Source organism: Polyodon spathula, chromosome 39 (genome assembly GCF_017654505.1).
Source record: "Polyodon spathula isolate WHYD16114869_AA chromosome 39, ASM1765450v1, whole genome shotgun sequence".
Classification (NCBI taxonomy): Eukaryota; Metazoa; Chordata; class Actinopteri; order Acipenseriformes; family Polyodontidae; genus Polyodon; species Polyodon spathula.
In genome coordinates, this window is record NC_054572.1 from 4,075,266 (window position 1) to 4,102,913 (window position 27,648).

Genomic DNA, 27,648 nt, shown 5'->3' on the forward strand with positions numbered 1-27,648 from the left:
TAATAATGAATAAAGCTGATTAGTGATAATGTAACTACAAAGTACTGTACATAGAAGTTATAGTTCAGTTTACAAAGTACCCTACAGAGAGGTTATTGTTCACTTTACAAAGTACCGTACATAGAGGTTATAGTTCAGTTTTACATTTTGTCATAGCATTAGTGACTAAACAAACCACAAACAATTGAAATGAATTGGTCGAAGGAGACCAGGGATTTTGATCTATACATTATATGATTCAAGGCGAGTGACATTTATTTTTTTTCTTCCCACAGAAAAAATGTGAGCGTTACTGGGCAACCCTGGAAGAGGAGTCGTTTAAGTGTGCCGTTTTCTCCATTTCATGTGTGAGTGCCTTTTAATGATGACAGTTGCTGACACTTCTTATTGCTGTTTGTAACTGGAGAGAATCTTCCTAAGACTATGTGCAAAGGCTGGCCGCAGGAAAGTCTATTCATGTCTTTATACTACCTGCACTGAGGGTGCCAAAAGACTGCAATGGAAACTTTAGTTTTGTGTGGTGGGAGTGGGTAGGTTCCTGTTTTAAACCTTCAGCGCTCTGTTATGAAATATGTATTTACTGTTAATTTAGGACAGAGTGCGATCTACATACCAGAAAAGCAGCCTGTTCTTTAAAGCATGACGAGTGTTATAGAAATGTAAATGCGAACGCTTCACTCCGCTGTGCAATGTGAATGTAGCTGCCCCCTCATGTAAAAACAGGCTTATTAAGTTGTGTTGAAACTTACTTTGAGAACATACCTTCCCTGTGTGGTACATGTTTATTGTTCCTTTGTGTTTGTGTGTGTGTGTGTGTGTGTGTGTGTGTGTGTGTGTGTGTGTGTGTGTGTGTGTACGTGTGTGTGTGTACGTGTGTGTGTGTGTGTGTGTGTGTGTGTGTGTGTGTGTGTGTGTGTGTGTACGTGTGTGTGTACGTGTGTGTGTGTGTGTGTGTGTGTGTGTGTGTGTGTGTGTGTGTGTGTGTGTGTGTGTGTGTGTGTGTGTGTGTGTGTGTGTGTGTGTGTGTGTGTGTGTGTACGTGTGTGTGTACTTGTGTTTGTACAGCTTTTCAGACATGTTCAATTTTCTTTTTTTGATAGGATTCTGAGGAAAATAAAGGCGATTATGTTGTTAGGATACTTAAAGCAACCTTATTTAATGTAAGTATGCAATATATTGACTGATCTCCTACAAATCTAGCTGACTGTGATCAGTGCATGTAATACAAATGGAAAACAATTAATTGAAACAGCAAAACACACACAGGGTGAAGAACAGCAGAGATATGTATCTGCACATCTTGAATATTGATGTATTGCTTCAGCATTTACAGTTTTCACACGTCAGTTTTTTTTTTTTCCATGGTGTGATTACTGTACATATTTTTATTCTATACTTGTTCCTTACAGGAATGTCGTGCAATTTATCAACTCCACTATGTTAACTGGCCAGACCATGGAGTCCCTGACTCCCTAGACCCAATACTGGAGATGATCTGGGAAATGCGTTCCTATCAGGAACACGATGACGTCCCGCTCTGTATCCACTGCAGGTAAGAACCGAGCCGAACAGGAAAGAAGAACCTCTTGCTGTGTCAGTACAACCAGTACCTTTTCCCTTTTCTTCTCTCAAACATTTGTGTAGAAAAGTCTAAAGAAGGTTGATCGTTGAGTCATGGTCAAAGATGTCTATCTGTTTTTCAGTGTGCTTTCACACATTACACATGCACACACACACACACACACACACACACACACACACACACACACACACACACACACACATACGCACGTGCATACACCCCCTCCTATCTGTCGCCTCGTTCCTCCATCCCCCACATCCCCCGTCCCTCCTCTAACCCTGCTGTCATAGAAGTTTTTTTTTTCTATTCAAAGGAAGTGGCTGCTTGGCCAACAGCTTAAAATACACTGCAGGCTCAATTCTTATTAAAAACACAGCAGACCCTTCTTATTAAAAATCTCTGCAGACTCAATTCTTATTAAAAACACTGAAGGCACAATTCTTATTAAAAACACTGCAGACTCAATTCGTATTAAAAAAACCCACTGTAGACTCAATTATTAAAAGCAGTGCAGACACAATTATTATTAAAAACACTGCAGTCCAAATTATTATTATATTTATTCATATTCTCAAAGGAAGAAGAATAAAGGTTAGGCTTCATAGTTATACATATAAAACATATCTATAAAGAAGAAACAAAATAAAACATTCAAGGAAAAGTAATGCATTGTTAAATGTTCATAATGAATCCTTGATGTGCTCTCTGGTCAGAGAGTTCTGCATTGGTGAAGCAGTCTTAATAGTTCATCATGCATTGTTTGGTTGAGTCACGCATTACATATACATGCACTAGCTTCCACGTGGCTAAGTACACATGTACAATGTTCCAGCATTTAGTTAAATAAATGCACATTACACATTGTGATGATATTAAAAGCATGGCTTTAGTTCAGTTATCTGTAAACACACAATATAAGTTTAATACTTATTCTGTTGGTGCGATGTTTAAAACAAAGTCTTCTTAACATGGTCGTCCTCTCTGTGGAAGTTAGTTGTGCACAAGCGCAGTGCAGGATCTCTGTGAAGTCTGTAGGCAAAAGCTTTCATCGTTCCGGAGGAAGCCCATCTTCTCAGGGACAGTTTTGAAGATTACATCATTGCATCTTCGTTGAAGAACTTTGGAGTTTGATTAGTTGAGAGCGATGAGATGTTTTGAAGAAAGTGTGAATCCAGTGAGCGCAAATCCAGATAGAAAGAAAATCTTTGTTTTGAGTTTAAATAACACAATGTATAGATGTTCCCTTGTACTGTAAGTCCTTGTTGGTCCTTTCATTGGTTCATAGTATTTGATAGACAGTTGCATGTCACACAAAAAGGATGTGTCAAAAATGCAATGAATCCATCCATTTCGTTATCAAAGGATTTTACATTTATCATTTAAACCTCCTATTCAATATAACTTTAGTTGCATTCATTAGAGAAGCATATGAATTTCAGTTTCATTTTCTATGTAAAATTACGATTACAAGCATATAAAACACATAATACAATCAAAGATTAATATTTTAAAATAGTTATTAGTTTATAATATTCATTTAAAACACAATAAACACTTCAGATTTATTGGGAAAATTACTTAAAATAACTATTAAACTTATATCTACAAGTTATGTAATTAAAAATTATTCTTAAAGCATTTAACACAAAAATGGTACAACTGCACTGTAGCTTGGCTTGGCAAGTTTGATGACATCTTAGGAGACTAGACAATCCATTTTGGAAGGCGAGTTTCAAAGAGTTAACATTGTTTGTGGCCTGTGCCTTGGTCTAATCAATGAGCTTTAAAGTAGATCTGGTTAAGAATGTTCTGGAATCGGTGTTAACAACGCAATCACCACAGCATGTCACACAAAAAGGGTCTGAATTAAATATCTGAGAAATGCTTATATTAAAATGAATTGAACCACGAATTTCCTTGGCAAACAATTATTATTAAAAACACTGCAGACCCTTCTTAAGAAAAAGCATTGAAGACCCAAATCTTATTTCCCTTTTGAATTCAAGCACACTGCTGCTGAAGCTGTCAGTAATCTCTTGGAGTCTAAATGAATTCTTGCAGAAGAAAGCTTTTGAATCTTTGATGGATGGGAAGAAGTGGTGATCCTCAGATGTTACCCTTGAGATGCAAATACATTTACCCAGTTTAATTGCAAATACTGATTCCTTGCAACAACCCTCCATTTTAAATGATGTATTACCACCATATTTAACTCTGTGCATCATGTACACATGGTCTGCGTTATGCTTTTGCCATAATGTATTTGATTGTTTTATAAGTATAAGTTTATTAAACAGGGAACTTTACATGCATCCCATAATTGGTCTTGCATCTGATTGTGTTGGCAGTGTTGATAGGGTTTGTTACATTATTTGTTTTTTGTTTATAAGAACATGAGAAAGTTTACAAACGAGAGGAGACCATTCGGCCCATCTTGCTCGTTTGGTTGTTAGTAGCTTATTGATCCCAGAATCTCATCAAGCAGCTTCTTGAAGGATCCCAGGGTGTCAGCTTCAACAACATTACTGGGGATTTTGTTCCAGACCCTCACAATTCTCTTTGTAAAAAACTGCCTCCTATTTACTTTTCTGAATGCCACTTTATCTAATCTCCATTTGTGACCCCTGGTCCTTCTTTCTTTTTAAGGTTGAAAAACTCCCTTGAGTTGACATTGTCAATGCCTTTTAGAATTTTCAATGCTTGAATCAGATCACCGCTTAGTCTTCTTTGTTCAAAATTGAATAGATTCAATTCTTTTAGCCTGTCTGCATATGACATGCCTTTTAAACCTGGAATAATTCTGGTCACTTTTCTTTGCACTCTTTCTAAAGCAGCAATATTCTTTTTGTATCGAGGTGACCAGAACTGAACACAGTATTGTAGATGACGTCTTACTATTGCATTGTAAAGTGTGAACATTACTTCCCTGTTGTAACAGTGCTGGCTGTGGCAGGACCGGAGTGATATGTGCCATTGACTACACCTGGAAGCTGCTAACCAATGGGGTAAGGGTACACCTATCAATAATCAGTAACGATGAATGAAGCTTCCTGGGATTTGATTCACTGCAGCACACCTGTTGCTCCTTATCCTGTTTTATATATCGATCTGTCATGACCTGCTTGTGACCAGATGCATGCTTTTGGTGTCTGTTGGTGGTTTTCCCAGAAACACTTGGGAGACTGTCCTGCTGAACACATTGGTCAATGCAGATGGGCTGGTTGCACGAGCCCAACTATCAAGTCACTGAGATCCTTCTGCTTTATCAGGACTGTTGCTCACACTATGGTGTTATTCCTTGTTCATAATTATTAAAACTAATAATAACACGTTTAGAGCTATGGATCATGGATCTTTAAGCCAACTTGTGTCCCAAACATTAAGGTGTGGCCGATGCAGCAGTTTGACAACCCTGTGTCTTTATCAGGCGACACCTGGGACCGGGGCTCTCTGTCAGACTGGGTGGGTCACAGTGTTCTTATCTCAAACCAATGCTGGGATGAGATCATCAAGAAAATACCTCACACACAGACACACAAATATGTTGTTATAGCTGTGAAAGATTTTAGAAGTGTTAGGACCCCAAACATGTTATAGCTACAGTACAGTTTATATTTGATGTATTGCTCAGACAGACAGCTGTCTATCTGTGGAGAACAGTGTTGACATTCTCTTTGGTTCTGAAAGATTTCTGCTTGAATCTGTGTGTGCTTGCGACAGGACCCTGTACAGGAAGTCTGAAGGGTTGCGTCTAATTCCTCAATTGATTTGCTCTTTGCTCTTTTTAACTGGTCTCTTCTTTTACTGTTTTGTATTCAGATTATCCCAGAGAACTTCAGTGTCTTCGATTTGGTTCAAGAAATGAGAACACAAAGGCCGTCCCTTGTCCAAACCAAGGTAGAAATTCAACATGGTGACATTCACCACATGCATGTATTCATGTATTTACATATAATACAGTTTAAACTGGGATGTTATTGGGTATGGGATTAATTATATTGAATTTTCTACCATAAATATCATACCATATAAAGGCATTAATAAAAAAAAAAATTGTATTTGAAGAAAGGGTCTTTTTCCTCTTTTCAGGAGCAGTATGAACTTGTTTACATTTCAGTAAAGCACTTGTTCCAAAAACATTTAGAGAACATGGACAGAGATTGCAAATTGGATGTGAATGAGGTAAGACCATCTCAGATATCTTGTACGTGTTTTTGTGAGCATTTTGTGAGCTAGTTCAGAACTTCAGTACCAGTGTGGCTGTTTCCTAACTAGAGTATGAGACAGGCACCGCTGGCATCCTGTACAACTATCAAATACTAGGGTCAGTTAGGAACTTCCTGTTCAACTTCAGCACTCAGCCTGTGGTTGTGCTGAGCTCTGACACATAACTTATAAACAGCTTTTTTGCCGGATGTGGTCATTTACTGTAGAAACCAGCCAAAGGCCTTAAAGAAAAAGGTGGCTGGGGGTGAAAAAAACAGCCTTTCATTTACTCATGTCTTGAAGCTGTGCTTTCATTTATTCATGTCTTGAAGCTGTGCTTTCATTTACTCATGTCTTGAAGCTGTGCTTTCCTTTACTCATGTCCAAAGCTTAGCTTTCATTTATTCATGTCTTGAAGCTGTGTTTTCATTTACTTATGTCTTGAAGCTGTGTTTTCATTTACTCATGTCTTGAAGCTGTGCTTTCATTTACTCATGTCTTGAAGCTGCTTTTTTTCTGCAGTTTCCATGTTTGCATCATAGCAACTTTTTAAACCTTTCACTTTTTGTGCTGCACCTTGGGGTCTTTATCAAATGTCTTTGGAGCAATGCTTGTTTTCTGTACTGTTAGAAATGGGTAGCAAGCCTGCCCATAACTGACCCTCTATACTAGTGAGCCTGTGACCTCAATAGACAAAAGCAACATCATCCACATATGCAGTGCCATGTCAGTGGCAGTTTTTCGGCTGGGATTTTGTGAGGAGAACCATGTTTGCCTTGCCTCTTGGCTCAGCAGAGGCAAAAGCCAGCATGCTCTTTCAGAACCTCTTCACTGGGCTGCCTGAGCAGGTGGGTTCATTAGGGCAGGTGATGCATGCCACTCCCGACTGAAGCAGGAACCAGCTCTGCACTACACCACCCGCCTCTCTCCTCTGAGTCTAGCATGACACAAAGTGGCACTCATACAGTGTGGGTGTAGTTTCCGCTCAGAATGCCAGATCAGAGAAAGGTTCAATCAGACAGATCATCTCTTTTATCATCAGTCATTTTAGGAATGCTTTTTCAATGTTTTTATTAATTAAAAATCTTCTATGCTAGTGAAAGTGTTCTGGACTGTTGATAGCTTATTTACCAGCAGTCAGAACTGTTTCATGAATATTAGAAATGATTGTACTCTATAGCTCTTTATTTTAATTGACCCTTTTTTGTTAAGTGGTAATAGCTATCTTACTAACATATTAACAGGGCCAATAATAGTTGTTCTTTTCCTACCTCTTTTACATTTATATTAATGGAGATAAAGCAACAGCATTTCCTTGGTCTAAAAGTAGCTATCACATCTACGGCATTCTTGATTTTTAACGTCAGCTGCTATCTGTTTTATATCCATTGCACTCAAACACAAATTACACATGTACGCTGCACAATATCATATACTCCAAAGGGGTTAATGGTGTATATCATTTTAACAGCAAACATCTACATTGCTGTGTGATTAACTGTTATTCAACCTTGTTATTTACAACACTTTAGCGCAGACAGTAAATACTGTGAAGTGAAGCCACCACATACACAGTGTTTATCAGTACAGTTGAGTTCCACTCAGCTAGAGGCAGCTGCTGGACCCTTCTTAGGCAAAGTACTACTATATACTAGTGGAACAAATGGAGCTACTTTGGGCTATTTCCAGAGATACTGTATGTCAGTTTGTAAGAAGAGAAAAATGAGATTTAAACAGAGAAGGAATCATCATGGGTGACAGCCCTTCAATTAACTTGATAGTTTCACCCCTTACCTTGGAGGGTTTGTTACCCGGTTTTGGATGAAAAGGCAACTGATTTTGCACTGCAGCAAACATTTGCAAACATACAATCTCAAGGTATTATTATTTGAGTGTTCTGTATCTATTATTTTGATTAAAGATATATCAAACTACTCCCATCAGTTAGTTTCACTTTTAATAGTGCATTCACTGTCCTTTACAGAGTCTCCCTACACCTTTGGATATCTCATCTGAAAGTGAGACACTAGCAAGCCAAGAAGCTAATATTGTGGAACCAGAGCAAGGTTACAGGTATGCTTTTCCAATGTTATAACAGCCTGAGTGGCCGGCAGGAAAGCAGTGCTTTTATCACAGCATCACATTCATTGTCTGTTTGTTTGTTTGTTTTGCAATATCTTTATTGTAGCTGTGCTGTAAATGTATGTCTGTATTAATAACTAGAAATATTAAACCTACCAACCATCACGATTTTCCCGGGACAGTTCCCTTTTTAGGGAGCAGTTCCTGGTGTCCCTACATGTTTAGGAAAATGTTACTTTTGTCCCGCTTTTGGGTATGTATATAATGCTTGATACAGACACACTGTTTTACAGGGTTAATACAAAGAATAACGTCAGTTTCCCTGTCAAGTATTGTTTAATTTTTCAATGTAATATATAATATAAAATGACTGTGTGTACTTGTGCTTTCTCTAATCAGATACTCAGATGAGGAAATGCCAGAGAAAACTCTTAGTCATTGTTTTGATGTTGCACAAGAAATTGCACCATTGATTTCCTCTGCATACCAGACCAACACTCCCCCACAGAGCACCCAACAGGGCTTCACCCCCGCAAGGCACACAGAGTCTTACCACCCTGATGCAGATATATGGTGCAGTGCAGGCTTGTCTGAAATTAGAAGGCAGCACCTGTCTATGTTCATCCACAACAATAGCTGGGGGATGGATCAGGAGAATCTCCTCAGCTTAGACTCAGACAGGACAGAGGACAGTTACCTGTCTTCAGGATTAACAAACCCTAGAGGTGGGCCTGCTGGTAAGATACCAGTGTGCAGGGTCAAATCAAATCCTTTTACTCAGGGCTATCCAGCAGAGGAATGCGATCAGGGATTGATGGAAGCCTCGTGGGACCTTCGCCAGGAACGCACATCATGTTCCTTGAATAACGTGAACCAGGACAGAGGGGTGCTGGACAGGCTGGAGGATCTCAGCTTTGCTCACCCTTACTGGGAACCAGCTCTGGCAAACAAAGGGCACTGGAGTGAAACTGAGGATCCCTCTCCCTTCCATCCTGCTTCTCAGGACAATGCTGGCTCCTGCTATACTGTGGAGGATCCTTACTTCTCTACAGATATTATTGATTCCCTTGATGGATCTCAGGATGTCCTCGGGGGGTCTAGTGAAAATGATAGTAAATGGGGGAAGGGAGCCCTTGACCACTGGACCAAGAGCCCTAGTTACAACACCTCTTCATCCCAAGGTCAGTATTTCTTTGAATGGCACTTTACCAGAACGCCAACCCAGCCATGCTGATAACAGTGGGAACGCAACTGAAGGTGGGCGTTAGCTTAGTTTTCAAAGCAGAAAACATTAAAGCACTAAACATGGTGATCCAGCTTAGTATATCCTGAACCTTTCACAGTAACCCTTTGACTCTTTGATGAACACTACATCCACTATACCCATGTCTTCTAATTCATATATTTTTACAGGTCTTCTTAAATGGGCTACTTATACACAAACAAGACAAGAATACCCTGACTCGGATTCCTGTGAGAAACTCACTGCTTCTCTTAATACATTTTTCACAATTTTACTCCCCACTTTTATATATGTATATAATGTTGATGTTTCACACAAAGTGACATTCTTGGAATTACACTTCCTTAAAGAATTTGCTATCATTTACCAGCTTTCTAGAGCAATGGGTAAATAACAGGGGAGCACTAAGCTGTTCTTCTGTTAAAACTGCTGGACACTAGTGATCTCTACAGGGGCCTTGCACCAGTTTCACTTCAATAAGCTTCACCATGAACCCTTTACCACTGTGCCAGGCCCTCACTGCATTGCCATGCTTTTTGTCAAGGCGTGCCATATAGGGTTCTGCGCTTTACTTTTATAGTCACTGACGGCACTTCTTCACCGTGTCGTCTTTCTTAGTTTTAGCAGCTTCAGATAACCACGCTGATGAGGAAACTCCGCCACCCCTGCCAGAGCGAACTCCAGAGTCCTTTGTGTTGCTGAGCCAGTCTGGTAAGCAGGCATTCAAACACTCAGGCTGATTGTTACAGCTGCCCTATGGACACTCAGCACACAAAGGATGTTTGAAAAATGTTAGGCAACACACATGTAAGCTGAGTGAAAGCTTTCTTGTTCAGTATAAATAAAGATAAACAAAACAAGCAAGAGCAAGAAAAGGCGATACCCAGCTACCCTAAAGCCAGTGAATTCTTCTGCCAGGGTGTTATTAGCTACTTGCCTTACAGACATCAAACATTGGGTGTCACAGAATTATCTAATGTTGAATTCAGATAAAGCCGAGGTTATGCTAGTGGGATCACAGAACCAACTAAAAGGAATTGTGGGATTTCATGAGCTCAACCCTTGCAGTCTCTCATCAACTTAAAGTAGAAATTAAGAGTTTGGGGGTCTGTCTGGAGTTTGATCCTGATCTATCATTTGAGACTCATATTAGGGAAGTTACTAAATTATATTTTTAACGAGTGAGAAGTATAGCCAAACTTAGACCAATTATTTCCATATCCGGCGCAGAGAGACTAATGCATGCCTTTGTTTCATCTGTCCCAAAACATGTGGTATCCCGCTTGCAGCTTGTTCAGAATACCGCCTCTAGAATTCTGACTAAGACCAGAAAAAGTGGACATATTACCACTGTTTTGGCCACTTTACACTGGCTCCCTGTGTAGTATAGAACTGATTTTAAGATTTTGCTGTTGAATTACAAGGCCCTGACTGGATTAGCACCTAGTTATTTGCATGAGTTACTGACCCTGTATCTTCCAAACCGCACTCTGCGATCACAGGATGCGGGGCTGCTGGTTATTCCCAGGATCAATAAAAGCAGCATGGGAGGAGGGAGGGCTTTTTCTTGTAGAGCTCCGAAATCATGGGATGCTCTGCCTTCGTTTGCCAGGGAAGCTGGGGCCGTTACACTTTTCAAGTCAAGACTAAAAAAGAACATTTTATAGATTGGCCTTATTATCTTAGTGGGTTGTAATGTAACTTTAAAATTGCAGCTTTTTGTATTATGTGTATACTGTTATTTAAATGGTCTGATTGTGGCAGTTGTATGTGTGACATGCTATACAGATGCATTGTGGTTTGTTCTTTTTTTTGGGCTGTGTATGGTACAATGCTTTGCGATACTTTTGTATAAACTATATAAATGCAATAAATAAATCAGTAAATAAATATAATAAAACAAATAAGCATGCCATGAATATCGCTGCATGTTCTTTACGGGATTAAGTTCATGTTTGTTTTCTCAGAGCCTGTTTCTGCTACCCGGCTTCCTATTCCTATAAGCGCACAGGAGTCTATTGAGGGTCCCCTGGACAATGGTAAGTAGTGATGGATGGGTCTTACTGTTTCTTTTATATTCACAGAGTTTGCTTGAGTCGAGTCACCTATCTGGCTCGAGTCAATTCGAGTCTTTAGTTCTGACAGTTTGAGACACTTTGATTTAACCAGGTTCATTTTACAGGAGATTAGCAATCTACAAGTACAAAGAAAAGAACATTTCAATTAACAATGCATAATTGAGATGCACAATAATGTGCTCATACTTGCCCCACTGATGTTCACCATTAAAGAGCCACGGTTTATGTTTTGTCTCCATTTCTGTGAATTTACAGTTCCTTGGCCTATTTATAAGCAGATTTTGTTATTGACCATATGTTCTGTGTGGAATGTTTTTGCTATTTTTTTTTTTAAACGTATTAGTGAACAGACCTTTATCTGAAAATAACCAAAATGACTTATTTTGTAGCACACATTATTTTGCTAAACTCTTAGCCTTTCAAGATACTTTACTCTCTGTAATATTAAACAAATTAGGTTGAGTTTATTGATTTTGAGCTGAACAGTTGGGAGCATGCAATGCTTTTAAACTCTGATTTCACCTCAGCTGCATTACTTGGACTGCATTACAACCCTGTGCTCAGTTGGGTTGGATGTACAGTAATGGATACTACAAAACAAAACAATGCATTTAACCATTTATTTACAGTTTTACTGATGGCAGCCTGAGTGTTTCTCCCTGATAGTTTTTTTTTCAGAATCTGTAACCATATTAAAGGACATTTTGTGGCATTTAATTTGATATTTGCTATAGAGATCTTGCTTCTAGGCCTTAAAACAAAGCAGTTAGAAAGAAAAACAGTCCAAGTAATAAGAACATAAGAACATAAGAAAGGTTACAAACGAGAGGAGGCCATTCGGCCCATCTTGCTCGTTTGGTTGTTAGTAGCTTATTGATCCCAGAATCTCATCAAGCGGCTTCTTGAAGGATCCCAGGGTGTCAGCTTCAACAACATTACTGGGGAGATGATTCCAGACCCTCACAATTCTCTGTGTAAAAAAGTGCAACTGAGGTGAAAATCAGACTTTAAAAGCATTGCATGCTCCCAACTGTCCAGCTCAAAATCAATAAACTCAACCTAATTTGCTTAATATTACAGAGAGTAATGTATCTTGAAAGGCTAAGAGTTTAGCAAAATAATGTGTGCTACAAAATAAGTCATTTTGGTTATTTTCAGATAAAGGGCTGTTCACTAATATTTAAAAAAAAAAAAAATAGCAAAAATATTCCACACAGAACACATCATATTAACCCTTTAACCACCTACACTGAGCCCAATAAAATCCCAGCCATGTGTCTAAATACGAAGATACGGTAATACTAAGAGGGCAATTGTGTTTTGAATAACCCTACTAACCTAAAAGATTGGCATTGTAGCTGCTGTTTCACAAACACATGCAAAATACCCCGGCAGTGCAAAATAGCACAGTTCTTTTTTACCTGTGTGATCTGTTCACCCACTATAACAAAATCCACAGACCACTTCTTGAAATCATTGAAAACAATGCAATTCTGTCCTCAACCTCCTTTCATCTAGCAATGTTGATTGTGCCTGTTCCCCAAATCATGCTGCTGTGGTCTGGTCTGCCCATTTTCCTTTTTTATGAATTTATTCTATAAAAAAAGCAAAACATTTTTAGCCAAATTAACTCCAAACATCTATCCAGCCTGAAAATCCTGATGTATTATATTAATCAAACACATCTAGAGCTGATTAACTCAATTCGGGAATTCAGGAAAACAAAGATGACCATGCAACCGTCTCATTGATCAGCTGCACCGTGGCTGTAGAGGCCACAGGAATGTAAAATAATCAATACAATTATCACGCTCCAGAGCGTGTTTCTGTGTTCAGTTCTTGTACAGTGTGTTATTACGGTATAGATTTAAGGTTATAAGCTTTCTGCCGAATTTAAGTTTTTACTTAAACAAAAATCTATTGATTGACCCACCAAATAAGCCATTTCTTATTGATACTTAGTAAAAAATAAAACAATTTAAATGATTTAAGTTATTTTAGACACAGTTTCTGTAACATGAGTGTGGTTTAATTACGGTATAGATTTAAGGTTATAGAAAAGCCTGTCCTTGGGGTGTTCCCTCTGGCCGTGAATTTTTTTAAAGTTTTTTTACTTACAACCCCAAAATCGTTGGGGGGATTTGACCCCCCACCCAAATAACGCCATTTTCGTTATTGATTTTTAGTTTGGCATTCCTCAGAGCTGGCAGGATGCAGACTGTTTATTTCTCTCCCAGTCTACTCCATCGTTCTTGTGAACTCAATGAGCGCTGGTACTCTAGATTCACCTTCCATGCTGTTGACGCTCTCTGACGTTCTCTGTCGCTATGTTGTCACATCTTCCTCTTGCTCATGAAGAGGCAGGGCTTGTATGCATCAAAAGAAGGGCTGTGATTATTGAAAACGAAACCAATTGATTTAATTTATTTTATCGTACAGACTATGACTCGAGTCAAGTGGAGACTTTTGGGCGGGGACTCGAGTCGAGTCTTTTAAGCAGGGACTCGAGACGAATCATATGATGACAATGACTCGAGTCAAGTCGAGACACCAAAGATTGCGACTCGAGTGGAGTGTCTGACTGAGTAATTACAACTCTGTCTTAACTCCAGGTCAATGCACTGCAATGATCTCTCTGAAGTGATCTCTCTTAAAAGGGTTCATAGGAATGTTTCTTTCCACAGACTCTCACATTGAAATGATCGTTCTTAAAGGGTTCATATGAATATTTCTTTTAACAAGCTCTCACACTCCTCCACTCCCTGAAAGATCTCTGAAGAAGTTGTTTCTGCTCACCAGCAAAGAGAGTGAGTACTCTGAGCTGCTGAGCTTGGTAATAATCAGTGGAAAGAATGAGACAATAAGAAAAAACATTCAATTAAATGAATAACTAACTGACATTTTTTGCCTTTAAAAGGGCACTTTTGAGTTTGCAGTGTACAGGCTGCTACACACCAGATTTTTCATTGGGCGACAAGAGACTTATGCAGTGACATGACCACACACACCTGAAACGACACAAACACATAAGATCTGACAGATTTGAAAACTGATTTAGAATTGCTATGGACAAAACTATGATCAAGACATAAATTGAAGACTATATTCATCAAGTGATGTGGTAATTATGATTATCATCTCTGATGGTATTTCAGCATAAACCATACATACCAGCAATAAACCATACATACCAGCAATAAACCATACGTACCAGCAATAAACCATACGTACCAGCAATAAACCATACATACCAGCAATAAACCATACATACATACCAGCAATAAACCATATATACCAGCAATAAACCATACGTACCAGCAATAAACCATACGTACCAGCAATAAACCATACGTACCAGCAATAAACCATTCATACCAGCAATAAACCATACATACCAGCAATAAACCATACGTACCAGCAATAAACCATACATACCAGCAATAAACCATACATACCAGCAATAAATCATACATACCAGCAATAAACCATACATACCAGGCTTATCCAGTTCATTCAAATTAGACTCCCAGATATTATGTTTCATCTCTCCAGCAAGTATTATTTATTCTCTTTCATTTTGGATTCTGCTTCACCTTGGAGGACTCTCTGCATTTCCCTGCAATTCCCTAGCTGTCACGCAGCAAAACGCAAAAAATAGATTTCGATTCTATTTATTTCATGTCACTCCAGCGCCACCCTGGTGTCACTTCCGCAGTGCCTGTGGTGTTGCCAGTGGTGTGAAAGATACTTTTCAAAACTCTAGGTTCTATTCATTTTGTCACATCGCATCTGGTGTGTAGCAAGCTTTAAGTTTAACTGATGGCTGCATGCAACCAAATAAATATTACATATATTGATTCTGATATCTATCTATCTATCTATCTATATATATATATATATATATATATATATATATATATATATATATATAGATAGATAGATAGATAGATAGATAGATAGATAGATAGATAGATAGATAGATAGAGATAGATATAGATATAGATATAGATATAGATATATAGATAGGTAGATAGATAGATAGATATAGATAACTCCCATGAAAACAGGAAAACTCAATTGCTACCCTGAAAGATGCAGACATCACATTGGCTGAACCTGTTGCCCAAACCCTCCCTCCTCTTTGTCCCAGGTACTCTGAGCCCAGCCCCCCAGCCCCAGTCTTCCACAGACACGTTAAGAGTGGGAATGTCTTCGGAATGGTGCGGGAATCCTCAACCAAAGACCCTTTTAGAACCAGAGAAATCAATTAGCAGAAGCAAGGTAACTGACCAATGAAATCAATGAGCAGAAGCAAGGTAACTGACCAATGAAATCAATGAGCAGAAGCAAGGTAACTGACCAATGAAATCAATGAGCAGAAGCAAGGTAACTGACCAATGAAATCAATGAGCAGAAGCAAGGTAACTGACCAATGAAATCAATGCGCAGAAGCAAGGTAACTGTGTTGACTTCTCATTGAACTCAGTAGATCCGGAACAGTGAAAAGATGTAAAAGAAAAGGTACTTAATGGTGTCATTTATTTTTTTATTTTTCAGAGTTTAAAATTTGGAACTTCAAAACTGGGTAAGTTAAGTGCAAACTTGTTTTAGTTTTTTCATTGTTAATTCATGGCGTCTGTGCTTACTTCCTGAAAATATTCCTTCTGATCTGTATTTAATCTACAGCTTTAATCTGCAAGGTAATGTTATTAAATACACGTGGAGTAGCACCTAACAGCATACATGTTAATAAGCATGTGAGGCAAGGAAGGCAGATTGATTTTATGAGAGCGCTGGTATCATCATGCTGTATGTCCTGACACTGCAGTTTGTTGTAGTAATACTGCAGGGTCGTGCCACAGCATTGGTCTATAGCAGTGTAACCAGTATTGTAGGACGGCAGTGCCCTGCTGCAGGCAGGCTGTGTAATGAGTCTTGTAGGGCGGCAGTGCCCTGCTGCAGGCAGGCTGTGTAATGAGTCTTGTAGGGCGGCAGTGCCCTGCTGCAGGCAGGCTGTGTAATGAGTCTTGTAGGGCGGCAGTGCCCTGCTGCAGGCAGGCTGTGTAATGAGTCTTGTAGGACGGCAGTGCCCTGCTGCAAACAGGCTGTGTAAAGAGTCTTGTAGGGCGGCAGTGCCCTGCTGCATTCAGGCTGTGTAATGAGTCTTGTAGGGCGGCAGTGCCCTGCTGCAGGCAGGCTGTGTAATGAGTCTTGTAGGGCGGCAGTGCCCTGCTGCAGGCAGGCTGTGTAATGAGTCTTGTAGGGCGGCAGTGCCCTGCTGCAGGCAGGCTGTGTAATGGCCTGTGATGGAAACATAAGTTCTGGTGATGAATCTTCCTCCCGACCTGTGAGGGCGCTAAAGAACGAGAGGAGAAGTATCTGGAAGAGCTGGCCTGACAGTTCATTTCCTGGGTCAGGGAAGTTGGTCAGCCTGGAAAGAAGCAAGACTCTGTTGTAAGACCGTATTGATTTGAAAGGTAAACGAGAGGCAGCTGCAGGTAATAAGGCAGCTAAAACCGTTCACCTAGATATCATGCGGGATTACATATAGGGGCCAGGGTAATGATGATCTTTTCCTTCGTTTGGGTAATGTGAGGTGAGAAGGACTGAGAGAGGAGCTCTCAGAGTGTATTACGTGTTGTGTGTTGTCTTTGTTTGTTTATAATTGTCTGTCTTTTTCACACCACTAGACAGTTAACGCACACCTCCGGGGCTTTCGCCACATAAAGCACTATCCGGAGCACCACTGCACAGAGCACCTGCATGTTTGAATATCACCCAGGACTGGTGACCGTGCCTTTGTTTGTGTGTGAGACTGTATTGTGTTCTTCACCATCCCCTCGCTTTACACATTGTTGTGTACTGCCGGGGATTTATTATTTGACAGTCGCCAGACCTGGAAACAGCACAAATAAACACTTGTTCACTGAATCACTGTTGTCTGTTCATCACTCCTGCACCGCATCACCGCTACACCTGTTCCCCTTACCAACCACTTTGCCACATGGCCCAACAATAGATTTCTTCTGTTTTTTTTCTCAGAGTCTCCACCTCCATTGACTCCACCTCTACCTAGAAGAACACCAGAGTCGTTTGTGCTGGCCAGTGAGTAAACAAAGACCTGGTTTCATTCCCACGCTGTTACTCTTGAGATGCTAAGAATGTTAGTAATTAGACAACAGGAATATTCATACATTTAGCTTTTAGGATTGCATCTATGGCTTCACAACATAAGATACTTAACTCATATGCAAGGGGCTTTCTGAAAGAAAAAAAGCATGCATATACTAGTATGATCATATGTTTGATTGAAACTCCAGTTAGCAGACATAAAACAGCTGAACTGCTACCTGCAAGATGCGCACATCACATTGGCTGAACCTGTGGCCCAAACCCTCCCTCCTCTTTGTCCCAGGTACTCTGAGCCCAGCCCCCCAGCCCCAGCCTTCCACAGACACGTTAAGAGTGGGAATGTCTTCAGAATGGTGCGGCAATCCTCAACCAAAAACCTTTTTAGAACCAGAGAAATCAATGAGCAGAAGCAAGGTAACTGTGCTGACTGCTCATTCAACTCAGTAGATCCAGAACAGTGAAAAGATGTAAAAGAAAAGGTACTTAATGGTCTCATTTATTTTTTTATTTTTCAGAGTTTAAAATTTGGAACTTCAAAACTGGGTAAGTTAAGTGCAAACTTGTTTTAGTTTTTTCACTGTTAATTCATGGTGTCTGTGCTTACTTCCTGAAAATATTACTTCTGATCTGTATTTAATCTACAGCTTTAATCTGCAAGGTAATGTTATTAAATACACGTGGAGTAGCACCTAACAGCATACATGTTAATAAGCATGTGAGGCAAGGAAGGCAGATTGATTTTATGAGAGCGCTGGTATCATCATGCTGTATGTCCTGACACTGCAGTTTGTTGTAGTAATACTGCAGGGTCGTGCCACAGCATTGGTCTATAGCAGTGTAACCAGTATTGTAGGACGGCAGTGCCCTGCTGCAGGCAGGCTGTGTAATGAGTCTTGTAGGGCGGCAGTGCCCTGCTGCAGGCAGGCTGTGTAATGAGTCTTGTAGGGCGGCAATGCCCTGCTGCAGGCAGGCTGTGTAATGAGTCTTGTAGGACGGCAGTGCCCTGCTGCAAACAGGCTGTGTAAAGAGTCTTGTAGGGCGGCAGTGCCCTGCTGCATTCAGGCTGTGTAATGAGTCTTGTAGGGCGGCAGTGCCCTGCTGCAGGCAGGCTGTGTAATGAGTCTTGTAGGGCGGCAGTGCCCTGCTGCAGGCAGGCTGTGTAATGGCCTGTGATGGAAACATAAGTTCTGGTGATGAATCTTCCTCCCGACCTGTGAGGGCGCTAAAGAACGAGAGGAGAAGTATCTGGAAGAGCTGGCCTGACAGTTCATTTCTGGGTCAGGGAAGTGGGTCAGCCTGGAAAGAAGCAAGACTCTGTTGTAAGACCGTATTGATTTGAAAGGTAAACGAGAGGCAGCTGCAAGTAATAAGGCAGCTAAAACCGTTCACCTAGATATCATGCGGGATTACATATAGGGGCCAGGGTAACGCTGATTTTTTCCTTCGTTTGGGTAACGTGAGGTGAGAAGGACTGAGAGAGGAGCTCTCAGAGTGTATTACGTGTTGTGTGTTGTCTTTGTTTGTTTATAATTGTCTGTCTTTTTCGCACCACTAGACAGTTAACGCACACCTCCGGGGCTTTCGCCACATAAAGCACTATCCGGAGCACCACTGCACAGAGCACCTGCATGTTTGAATATCACCCAGGACTGGTGACCGTGCCTTTGTTTGTGTGTGAGACTGTATTGTGTTCTTCACCATCCCCTCGCTTTACACATTGTTGTGTACTGCCGGGGATTTATTATTTGACAGTCGCCAGACCTGGAAACAGCACAAATAAACACTTGTTCACTGAATCACTGTTGTCTGTTCATCACTCCTGCACCGCATCACCGCTACACCTGTTCCCCTTACCAACCACTTTGCCACATGGCCCAACAATAGATTTCTTCTGTTTTTTTTCTCAGAGTCTCCACCTCCATTGACTCCACCTCTACCTAGAAGAACACCAGAGTCGTTTGTGCTGGCCAGTGAGTAAACAAAGACCTGGTTTCATTCCCACGCTGTTACTCTTGAGATGCTAAGAATGTTAGTAATTAGACAACAGGAATATTCATACATTTAGCTTTTAGGATTGCATCTATGGCTTCACAACATAAGATACTTAACTCATATGCAAGGGGCTTTCTGAAAGAAAAAAAGCATGCATATACTAGTATGATCATATGTTTGATTGAAACTCCAGTTAGCAGACATAAAACAGCTGAACTGCTACCTGCAAGATGCGCACATCACATTGGCTGAACCTGTGGCCCAAACCCTCCCTCCTCTTTGTCCCAGGTACTCTGAGCCCAGCCCCCCAGCCCCAGCCTTCCACAGACACGTTAAGAGTGGGAATGTCTTCAGAATGGTGCGGCAATCCTCAACCAAAAACCTTTTTAGAACCAGAGAAATCAATGAGCAGAAGCAAGGTAATTAACCAATGAAATCAATGCGCAGAAGCAAGGTAATTAACAAATGAAATCAATGACAGAAGCAAGGTAACGACATGGACTGGCTGTTAATGTAAAAAATTACCTACATGGTAACAGTATCCTGGGAGACAGTCAGCATGGTTTTAGGAAAGGGAGATCGAGTCTAACTAACCTGCTTGATTTTTTTGAAGATGCAACATCGATAATAAATAATTGCAAAGCATATGACATGGTTTGTTTAGATTTCCAGAAAGCCTTTGACAAAGTCCTGCATAAAAGATTAATTCTCAAACTGAACGCAGTAGAGATTCAAGGCAATGCATGCACATGGATTAGGGAGTGGTTAACATGTAGAAAACAGAAAGTACTGATTAGAGGAGAAACCTCAGAATGGAGTGTGGTAACCAGCGGTGTACCACAGGGATCAGTATTAGGTCCTCTGCTATTCCTAATCTACATTAATGATTTAGATTCTGGTATAGTAAGCAAACTTGTTAAATCTGCAGACAACACAAAAATAGGAGGAGTGGCAAACACTGTTGCAGCAGCAAAGGTCATTCAAAATGATCTAGACAGCATTCAGAATTGGGAAGACACATGCAAATGACATATAATAGAGAAAAGTGTAAGGTACTGCACGCAGGAAATAAAAATGTGCGTTATAAATACCATATGGGAGGTACTGGGAGTTTATGTTGACTCAGAAATATCTTCATCTAGACAAGGCGGGGAAGTCATAAAAAGGCCAACAAAATGCTTGGATATATAATGAAGTGTTGAATTTAAATCAAGGGAAGTAATGTTAAAACTTTACAATTCATCAGTAAGACCTGATCTAAAATCTAGTGTCACCTCACTGCAAAAAAAGGATATTGCTGCTCTAGAAAGAGTGCAAATAATAAAATAACTGAATCTATTCAGTCTTGAACAAAGAAGACTATGCAGCGATCTGATTCAAGTATTCAAAACTCTAAAAGGTATTGACAATGTTGCCCAAGAGACTTTTTCGACCTGAAAAAAGAAACAAACACCAGGGGTCACTAATGAAGATTTGATAAGGGGCATTCAGAACAGAAAAAGGGAGGCACTTTTTTTACAGAGAATTGTGGGAGTCTGGAACCAACTCCTCAGTAATGTTGTTGAAGCAGACACCCTGGGATCCTTCAAGAAGCTGATGAGATTCTGGGAACAATAAGCTACTAACAACCAAACAAGCAAGATGGGCTGAATGGCCTCCTCTCGTTTGTAACCTTGCTTATGTTCTTATGTTCTTACAATGCTCAGCTTGCTGTATATAATCAGTTTACTGTGTTGCAGCAATTGTAGTGCCGTTTGCAAAAAGAAAACCTCAGTTACTTACAGATGTTAAATTTATCTTTCAGAGTTTAAAAATGAAATGTTCAAAACTGGGTAAGTTCATGAAAACTTTATTATTATTATTATTATTATTTATTATTATTATTATTATTATTATTATTATTATTATTATTATTATTATTATTATTTTACAACCAAAATAATTTGATGCAACTTAATTTGAAAGAAGACTTCTGCTGTCATAGAAGTCATGGTTTTACAGAGATGCAACTACACCCTGTCTCCATCAAGGGGGCAGTGTTGCACTCATTGGGTGCTCATTCTGAACATGCATACACAGAGGAACCCTGACAAAGCTTTCAGAGCTGTGCAATGCAATCTACATGATAATGTGTAGCAGGTTACAGATACTGCAGTGCAATTCCTTTCACAGAGCCTCCATGTGTCTTAGTAACTGTGGGATATGTGTCCTTAAAGGGCTGAAAATTCCTATTGGTGATTGGTTGGCCGGGAGACTAGATAAGGTGACACCGCACTAGAACCGGGCAGAGTGGATATAGGATAGAACTGGTGGTGTTAAGCTGTACTATTTTGCTAATAAAAATGTCATTCTTTTTGAACTGCGATTGGCTTTCCTGGAGTTATTATTCTAAATCAATCAGCTTCTGAACAGCCTTATTCTTAGAAGTTTTTTTTCTTAAATCTGTGCACCACAATTCAGAGACAGAAGAGTAACTGCATGCTTTTCCTTCAGTGCCCTTTTCTGTTGCCCCTGTACCTACCCCTCCCAGCACAGCATCTGAATGGGTTCTCAGAGGGAATGGTAAGTAATGATGTGTAAAATAGTTGAACTGTATATATGTGTAACGTTGCAGCGTGGTGAGTTTCTAGTTGTCTTAGTTATCACTAGTCACATGGTCAGCGCAAGCCTGGTCTTGATCCTCCATTAAAATATAAAGAAGCTCAACACCAGTGGAATCACTCAGAACTGGAGTGACAGACCTACAGAGCAGAGCCCAGTGATGGTTGCACGGCTCATGTAAACAGTTTGAAAAGCCATTAAAATGACACCTGAAGCTACTTGTTCATTTTGTATCTTTTCTCAGGTGAACAACTACCTGCAGATAACAGACCCCCCAGCTCAGCCATGGAGCCAGTCCAGCCAGATGAGAAGTCAGGTGCAAAACTGTCACTGTCCAGCTTCGCAAGGTCTAAGGTAATGAGTCATGAATGAGCCATGTTTCCAAACTCCCCGAAACAGCTTTGAAAATGATGCCCAGCGTGATTAATAATGGTTCCCTTTTTACAAAAAGTGACAGAGAGAAGGTTATTGATTTAGTGGCATCACATCTCTGGTCATATCAGTGTGCAGTTCCAACTGCCTGTCTCAATGCATTTAAAATGGTCAATCACAATTTTAAGGAAGACTTACTTAATACACTGAGGAAACTGACATGTTTGTCTCCTTGTCTTTTATTACAGTATGATCTTTGCACTATTACCACCAGCATTTTTGTTTCCAATTTGTCGGATTAGTCTGGCTGCACATGAAAAACTGTACAGACTGTTGCCTGCTTAAACTTTAGTGCATGGAATTTAAAACTGAAAGGAAGGCAAATATAAAGCGGAACTGAGAATGCTGTTAAGAGCTTGTTTTCCTTCTACTGTGTGAGTTAAGTCACAAAGCCAGGGGAGGTGGGAGTGTCCGAAGCAGGATTCTTATGGGTTAGTGAGGAGTTTAGGATATCCCTAACACCCCCTAGCAATACCCTATAATGACAATGAAATACAGCAGTCACTTCTCAAATGTGCTCTCTGCATCCTGCCTTCAGTTTTCAGACTGCCCACTGATTCCAGACTTCATTAGGTTTTGATTAAATGTTAGTTTTCTCCTGCTCTACGGTCCCCCCACTGCTGCACCTGTAGCATCATTCTGCATTCAGAACTGTCCACAGCATTGGGAGCCTGGCTACCACTCAGAGACCTGCTTTTGCAATTTCTCATTCTCATCCCTGTTTCTTTTCCTCTCTACAGAGCATGAAGTTTCTAAAAAATGTGAAAAAGAGTAAGTTTGTCTTATAAATGTTTTCAATAGCAGGCAAAAGTATCTACTGTAGCTTTAATTTAATCAAATTCATTCTTTTTTTTTTTTTTCCCCACAGCAAAGAATGCAACTTCAGCAGCAAATGCAATCGAATCTGCCCCATCAAACCACACAAGCTCCAAGTCTAACTTCGGTATGTACTATGAACTATGACAACTTTCACTGGCTGAGCTGGCTGAAAGGGTAAAGGTGTTCAACAGTTTTTACAACTGCACTGTCTTTATAAAGGTTTACTGTAGTGAAGCCATGCATGGGAAATCAGTGTGAAGTAAGGTACTGAAGCATCATCAGTGAGTATTTAAAGCATAGGAAAGCCCTTTGAAAACTGGTGTCAAGACATATTAGACCTACTGCTATTCAATAACCCCAAAACATTATAAACGTTTGAATAAACTGCAGCATTAAATGCTTATGTGCCTGTCAGTAAATACAGGGTTGGTTTCACAGACCCTGGTTACCACTAATCTTAGACGGCCTTAACCAATTTAACATTAAGCAGTCCAAGATTACTGCTAATCAGGGCCTGTGAAACCAACCTGTACTGTTTATTTATATTTGTAAGTAGTTGGGTCTAAGTGGCTGCTTTCCAAAAGGATTTTTTTTTTTTCCGACACAACAGGGCTCCCCATGCCTGTCCTACAGAGAACGAAATATCACTCCGAGGAGTTATTTGTTATTTTTTTAGGGACTCTATAAATAAAGAATCCTGGAACTACTGAGAAAGCGGCTTATTGAGATCAAACTGCGACCCGTGCAGAGGGAATATACAACTCACTTGGATTAGCATAAACTAGTTTAAACAAGGGCTGGGTTTCCACGCAGCTAGAAAGTCGATAGTCTCTCTCTCCATAGTCAGTGTGTTTGATGCAGTACAAGCATTCCGCACGCTCCAGGAAGTGTTGTCTAAAACACTGTACAGCTTTAAAGTGGGTAAATCGCCTTCTCATGCTAAAAATACATACAATTGAACAAATACATTTTTTTTTTTTTTGCATGGAAACATGCCCAGGAGCCTACCTTATGCTAACCAGATTTCAACAGTGAAAATCCCACTTGTGACGCAAGCTTGCACAACTTTCTACTATTAGTAAAGGCTGTAGCAAGCAATGCTTTATTATCTGCTGGAAGTAGCCATGGCAAGGTGACAAAATAGGAAAACAGCAAACAGTACGAGGGGTTCAGACAGCTCCATTCAAACAGTACGAGGGGTTCAGACAGCTCCACTCAAACAGTACGAGGGGTTCAGAGAGCTCCATTCATACAGTACGAGGGGTTCAGAGAGCTCCATTCATACAGTACGAGGGGTTCAGAGAGCTCCATTCATACAGTACGAGGGGTTCAGAGAGCTCCATTCATACAGTACGAGGGGTTCAGAGAGCTCCATTCAAACAGTACGAGGGGTTAAGAGAGCTCCATTCATACAGTACGAGGGGTTCAGAGAGCTCCATTCATACAGTACGAGGGGTTCAGAGAGCTCCATTCATACAGTACGAGGGGTTCAGAGAGCTCCATTCATACAGTACGAGGGGTTCAGAGAGCTTGATTCAAACAGAACGAGGGGTTCAGAGAGCTTGATTCAAACAGAACAAGGGGTTCAGAGAGCTTCATTCATACAGTAAGAGGGGTTCAGAGAGCTCGATTCAAACAGTACGAGGGGTTCAGAGAGCTTCATTCATACAGTATGAGGGGTTCAGAGAGCTTCATTCAAACAGTACGAGGGGTTCAGAGAGCTTCATTCAAACAGTACGAGGGGTTCAGAGAGCTTCATTCAAACAGTACGAGGGGTTCAGAGAGCTTCATCAAACAGTACGAGGGGTTCAGCTCCATTCATACAGTACGAGGGGTTCAGAGAGCTTCATTCATACAGTACGAGGGGTTCAGAGAGCTTCATTCATACAGTACAAGGGGTTCAGAGAGCTCGATTCAAATAGTACGAGGGGTTCAGAGAGCTTCATTCATACAGTACGAGGGGTTCAGAGAGCTTCATTCAAACAGTACGAGGGGTTCAGAGAGCTTCATTCAAACAGTACGAGGGGTTCAGAGAGCTCGATTCAAACAGTACGAGGGGTTCAGAGAGCTCCATTCATACAGTACGAGGGGTTCAGAGAGCTTCATTCATACAGTACGAGGGGTCCAGAGAGCTTCATTCATAGAGTACGAGGGGTTCAGAGAGCTCCATTCATACAGTACGAGTGGTTCAGGGAGCTCGATTCAAACTTCACGAGGGGTCCAGAGAGCTCAATTCAAACAGTACAAGGGGTCCAGAGAGCTTCATTCATACAGTACGAGGGGTTCAGAGAGCTCGATTCAAACAGTACGAGGGGTTCAGAGAGCTCGATTCAAACAGTACGAGGGGTTCAGAGAGCTCCATTCATACAGTATGAGGGGTTCAGAGAGCTTCATTCATACAGTACGAAGGGTTCAGAGAGCTTCATTCATACAGTACAAGGGGTCCAGAGAGCTTCATTCATACAGTACGAGGGGTCCAGAGAGCTTCATTCAAACAGTACAAGGGGTTTAGAGACCTCCATTCAAACTTGCTATATGATCACGATTATGTTTACTCAAGGCTGCGCAATCCTATTTTACTACAGTACACTTGAGAAGCGATCGCCTCGTGAGGGTGTCTAGTTTAACTGCCATGCGGTGTTACATGTAATGGCCTTTGAATTAAAATGACATTACAGTACAGTATTTTACCGTCAGGACTACCCCGGTATTTAAGCATCTGTGGCTTATTTTCAGTTGCGATGCAAATCTCACACACATTCTAAGCGGCATTGCAAATCTTTTTTGGTGGCGAAGTGAGGTAAGCTACACTTGCGGTGCTTCAACACAACCTAAAAAGTTTGTGGAAACCCAGTTTATGAAAGCTGTAAGACATTAATAGCCTGCAAGGCCAAATTGGAACTATTTTAATATTAATTAGGTAGTTGGGATTTGGAAGGAGAATTTCTCAGGCTAAAACTACATGGAAACTCGCACAACCCAAAAGTACTACCAAAACAGAGTGAGAAAAAGGTGAGACTTCTTTTTCTATGGAAACTGCCCCAATGTTATTTCTTTTCATTACAGGGTTTGGCAATCGTTTTTCCAAACCTAAAGGACCAAGGAATCTCCCTGCAAGCTGGGTATGATGACCTTGTGATAGTAAGTACAGGCCTGGCTTACAGGACATTTGTTGTTCATGTATTTATTTGTATTTTATTTGTATTGTTTTATTGCTTTTGGTTAAGTTTGAGCCCAATGAATACAGAGGATCTCTAAGCTCTTCTATTTCTACAGTACAATGTAATGTCCTCCTGTCTCCTGCTCTAGCGTGTCCTTTAACGGAGGATCTCTGCTCTTCTCTTTCTACAGCACAATGTAATGTCCTCCTGTCTCCTGCTATAGCGTGTCCTGTAACAGAGGTGGAATCACTGGAGTCCATGGTGTGTGTGCCACCTGAGAAAAGACTTCACATTGTCTTGCAAGTCCGCTGATGGAATTTAAAAAGTGACAACCATTACTGAACACACATTTGCTCAATAGTATTTACCTCAATGAGGTCCGTTTTCAATATTAGGATATTTGTCAATGAGTTTTTGGCATGACTGTTTAGTGATTTTTGACCATTCTTCAATGCAAAATTGTTCCAGTTCATTCAAATTCCAAGGACTTCTCTTGTGCTCAGCCTTCTTCAACTCATATCAAGGATTGTCAATCAGAATTAGATCGGGACTTTGACCGGGCCATTCCAGAACCTTGGTTTTATTCTTCTTTAACCATTCTGAAGTAGATTTTAATGTGTGCTTTGGATCACTGTCGTGTTGAAACATCCAGTTGCTCTTGAAATCAAGTTTTGTAGTGGGGGGTTTCAAATAATTAGCCAATATCTTTTGGTATGTTATGGAATTCATTTTAAATTTTGAATTTGAATTCATTAAATTTCCTGTGCCATTAGAGGAAAAACAGCCCCATAGAAGGAATGAATCTGATATGAATATATGAATCTAAATGAACATGTATTTATACTAAAGTAATACAAAAATGACTACAAAAGATTTAGAAGAGAGTAGTTTTTCGAGATTTACGGTTATACTGTAAATTTACAATCTCGAAAAACTACTCACTTCTAAATCTTTTGTAGCCATTTTCTATACTTTTGAGGCATAAGCAACTAGGAAATAGCACTTACTACCCAGGAACAAAAATTGTGTTACATAGTGCTATCAGCGTGACCAAATAGCTAGATTTTTGTTTCATCACAAAACCTTTGTTCATCATTCAAATGCAGTTTTGCAAACTTTAAGTGATTGTCTTTGTGACATTTTCCTAAGAGCGGCTTTTTCCTTGGCCTGCGACCATTGAGACCTTCACCATGCAATACTCGGTACTTATGGTTGAAATGGAAACCCGTCCCACCAGCCAGTTCACTTTGAATATCTTTGGCAGTCAATCTCAGATTATTCTTAACCTTCCTCACAATTCTTCTATTTGTTCTTGGTTAA

At 40.3% G+C, this 27,648-nt stretch overlaps 1 protein-coding gene across 4 annotated transcripts in view; it reads left to right on the forward strand.

Annotated features, from left to right (window-relative positions):
• The window catches only part of LOC121304776 (tyrosine-protein phosphatase non-receptor type 22-like), a 33,894-nt gene extending 6,678 nt beyond the window's left edge, over window positions 1-27,216 (forward strand). Inside the window, exons 6-30 of one of the 4 annotated variants that reach the window (XM_041236168.1) lie at window positions 276-347; window positions 1,101-1,160; window positions 1,410-1,552; window positions 4,521-4,587; window positions 5,402-5,479; window positions 5,672-5,764; window positions 7,773-7,861; window positions 8,270-9,051; window positions 9,284-9,343; window positions 9,732-9,824; window positions 11,081-11,152; window positions 15,342-15,472; window positions 15,749-15,776; window positions 17,234-17,296; window positions 17,607-17,737; window positions 17,839-17,866; window positions 19,231-19,293; window positions 19,604-19,734; window positions 21,120-21,147; window positions 21,809-21,877; window positions 22,161-22,270; window positions 23,089-23,119; window positions 23,217-23,291; window positions 26,234-26,308; window positions 26,519-27,216. In XM_041236168.1, the coding sequence (XP_041092102.1) occupies window positions 276-347; window positions 1,101-1,160; window positions 1,410-1,552; window positions 4,521-4,587; window positions 5,402-5,479; window positions 5,672-5,764; window positions 7,773-7,861; window positions 8,270-9,051; window positions 9,284-9,343; window positions 9,732-9,824; window positions 11,081-11,152; window positions 15,342-15,472; window positions 15,749-15,776; window positions 17,234-17,296; window positions 17,607-17,737; window positions 17,839-17,866; window positions 19,231-19,293; window positions 19,604-19,734; window positions 21,120-21,147; window positions 21,809-21,877; window positions 22,161-22,270; window positions 23,089-23,119; window positions 23,217-23,291; window positions 26,234-26,295 (2,559 nt within the window). In that variant the 3' untranslated portion in view covers window positions 26,296-26,308; window positions 26,519-27,216. The remainder of the gene's footprint in view (window positions 1-275; window positions 348-1,100; window positions 1,161-1,409; window positions 1,553-4,520; window positions 4,588-5,401; window positions 5,480-5,671; window positions 5,765-7,772; window positions 7,862-8,269; window positions 9,052-9,283; window positions 9,344-9,731; window positions 9,825-11,080; window positions 11,153-15,341; window positions 15,473-15,748; window positions 15,777-17,233; window positions 17,297-17,606; window positions 17,738-17,838; window positions 17,867-19,230; window positions 19,294-19,603; window positions 19,735-21,119; window positions 21,148-21,808; window positions 21,878-22,160; window positions 22,271-23,088; window positions 23,120-23,216; window positions 23,292-26,233; window positions 26,309-26,518) is intronic. The other 3 variants (XM_041236169.1, XM_041236170.1, XM_041236171.1) reach the window with 3 other exon arrangements.
• Window positions 27,217-27,648: the final 432 nt, after the last annotated feature.